Source organism: Berghia stephanieae, chromosome 11 (genome assembly GCF_034508935.2).
Source record: "Berghia stephanieae isolate SIO BIC M18660-M18661 chromosome 11, UCSD_Bste_1.3, whole genome shotgun sequence".
NCBI lineage: Eukaryota > Metazoa > Mollusca > Gastropoda > Nudibranchia > Aeolidiidae > Berghia > Berghia stephanieae.
The window spans coordinates 10,311,348-10,313,847 of record NC_088370.1 but is presented as its reverse complement, the minus strand read 5'-3'; the positions used below and the strand labels follow the sequence as shown (position 1 = coordinate 10,313,847).

General features: G+C 36.7%; 1 protein-coding gene across 5 annotated transcripts in view; it reads right to left on the bottom strand.

Annotated features, from left to right (window-relative positions):
- LOC144957009 (membrane-bound glycerophospholipid O-acyltransferase 2-like) overlaps window positions 1-2,500 on the bottom strand; it is a 46,731-nt gene that overhangs the window by 21,769 nt on the left and 22,462 nt on the right. For all 5 annotated transcript variants that reach the window (XR_013642068.1, XR_013642066.1, XR_013642067.1 and 2 more), the window contains exon 3: window positions 824-994. Coding sequence is in view for 1 of the 5 variants with exons in the window: in XM_078887923.1 (XP_078744049.1) it covers window positions 824-994 (171 nt within the window). In the remaining 4 variants the exon portion in view is untranslated. The remainder of the gene's footprint in view (window positions 1-823; window positions 995-2,500) is intronic.

Here is a 2,500-nt window from a genome sequence, read left to right as displayed (position 1 = left end):
GAATTTCAAAATCAAAAATAATATCTTTATCAACTTCGGATACAAATTTTAATCCATTTTAGTCAATAATCACTCTTTTAAAGTGCTTTGACTAGACATAATGGAGTTCCACTCAAACACATATACGAGGGTGACTAAAAACAAAAAACTTTCTAGTAAACTCATTTCTATCATTTTTGCTTTCCAATAATGAAGGAAAAATTTGGATTTGGCAAACAAAATTGCCCAATTTCATGACCGTCGCTTAATTGGAATGCCACTTAATTGGGACGATTTGTCGGGAACTGAGCCGTCCCAATAAACCGGCTTGGACTGTCATATCAAATATTTACACTATTTACAAGTAATTTTCATAACAATCTGTGTGATCAGACCTGCAATCCATGTCGCATCGCAATGTAATATTTATATCCCATAATTTTTTTTGAGAATCATTGCATTAAAAAAGATTTTTTGACAGCATAAAAAATCGGCTGCTATCTATCTTGAGCAACATAATGTAAATGGTGCTCCTCAAAGTTTGAAGAAATAAATAACAATTGTTCTATTGTTCTATTTTAATTCGCCCTTCCTTACAAAGAAACATATTATTTGCTGCCCATCAAGGGTTTTGTTTATTCATCTTAACGACGCCATTACCACATTATCTCATTCATCTGTTGTGTTTCACTCATCCTGTTTTTTTGATAAAGGGGAAACCCGAAATGTTCATTTTATCTGTTTTCGTATATTAAACTGAAGCTTACATTCAATTTCACATTGATATTTACATGAGCAACATAAAACATCTGGCTAATAAAACATTGGTAAAATTGAATTTTACCCCGTGATATCCAAGGTGTAGCCTCCATAGTCGTAGATCTGCCTGTAGATGTGACACACAGACAAGTAGAGCATGGAGAAGACCAGGACCAGGCTGTGGCTCCAACGACGGCCGCCGTAGGCCATGAAGGCGTAGCTGATCAGGGACTGCATCAGGAGATGACTCACTTGACTGGGAAAAAAAACAAAACAAACAAAAAATAACAAGCTTTATATAGTGCAATATCCAGTAACGTGCTCAAAGTGCTTTACAAGGGGTCCCAAGCCAACAGCAATACTTAATGAGACATGACAGATGGCTCACTTGATGGTAAAGAAAGTAGAGCAGGGTGATAGTTTTTTGTTTTAAAAAAAAAATTAAAAAAATAACAGAGCTCAAATAGCGCAATTTCCACTAAACAAAATGCTTTACAAGCAAGCGTCTGAAGCCAACAGCAACACTTAACATGTAGGACGAGACATGACACCTGTTAGGCGATATTATAATTATTTTTGACTTAGATTATCGTAAATTGCGCCCAACACACACACACACACACACACACACACACACATACAACTTATAACTTACCCACAATGCAATGTGTACAATAACCCACATGTGTAATATTGTCAGTTGACCTACTTCTCACACTACGATGACTTCACGTTATTATTGATTAAAACTCACAAAATTCAATAGTCCTACGGACTCCAGTCTCAAACCACGTGACAAGCATTCAATGAGAAGTCTGGTTTTGATCTAATGCTTTCATTCAATTACAAAGGAAAGTGTTTTAACACGTAACAAAGTAAGAAACGAGGGAGCAGACACCGATGAAAGATAAAAGATCTGAACAAGTGTGTATGAAACAGCGTGGCTCAGCGGTACGGTCTTTGCTTCGTACCCGGAAGGTACAGAGTTCGATCACCCGCCGCTGCGCTGTGTGGCCTTGAGCAAGTCACCTCGCCCTAGCTCAATTTGCGGCGCTACACTGCGGCTGACGCCTGGGTTATTCCAGTCTTCCCTTGGAATAGACCCGAGAGAAAAATTTCCCCTATGGGATGAATAAAGGGAATTTATTTTTTATTTTTATTTTTATTTATGAAAGGTGTCAGATAAAGCAAGAAAGAAAAATACCAGAAAAAAATAAAACATCCGAAAGAATCAGTATAGACATCTCTCAACGTGAAGACAGAAAGAACTAAATAAATGAATGAAATCAACCAATCAATCAATCATTCACAAAAAATAAATGAATGAATGAATGAATGCATGAATGCATGAATGAACGAATGAATGAATCAATCAATCAATCACATTATCTAATTTACCATACTCAGTCAAAACCCACTTCCAAATACCCAATTCAATTCCCAAGCAGGCGATAGCAAAATTCCATTTCATACAGTACAGATGACCTGTTCTAGCAGTCATACAATATTCGTAATTTTCTATATAAATAAATAACAGCAGGCGCTCATTCAGAATGGAAGACCTGCCAACCCTTTACATTCCATAAGTGGAATCAAAATGTCAGAAAATAGGAATTTGAGACAAATAATAGGAATTGGTCAATGATGTATAAATTCCCTATCAAAATGACCAACAGCTTTATTAGATGTGTTAGGTAATGGAATGGGGAAAAATAAGGGGAGGGGGGGGGGGGGAGGAGGAGTGCAATTAATTTTCCTACTT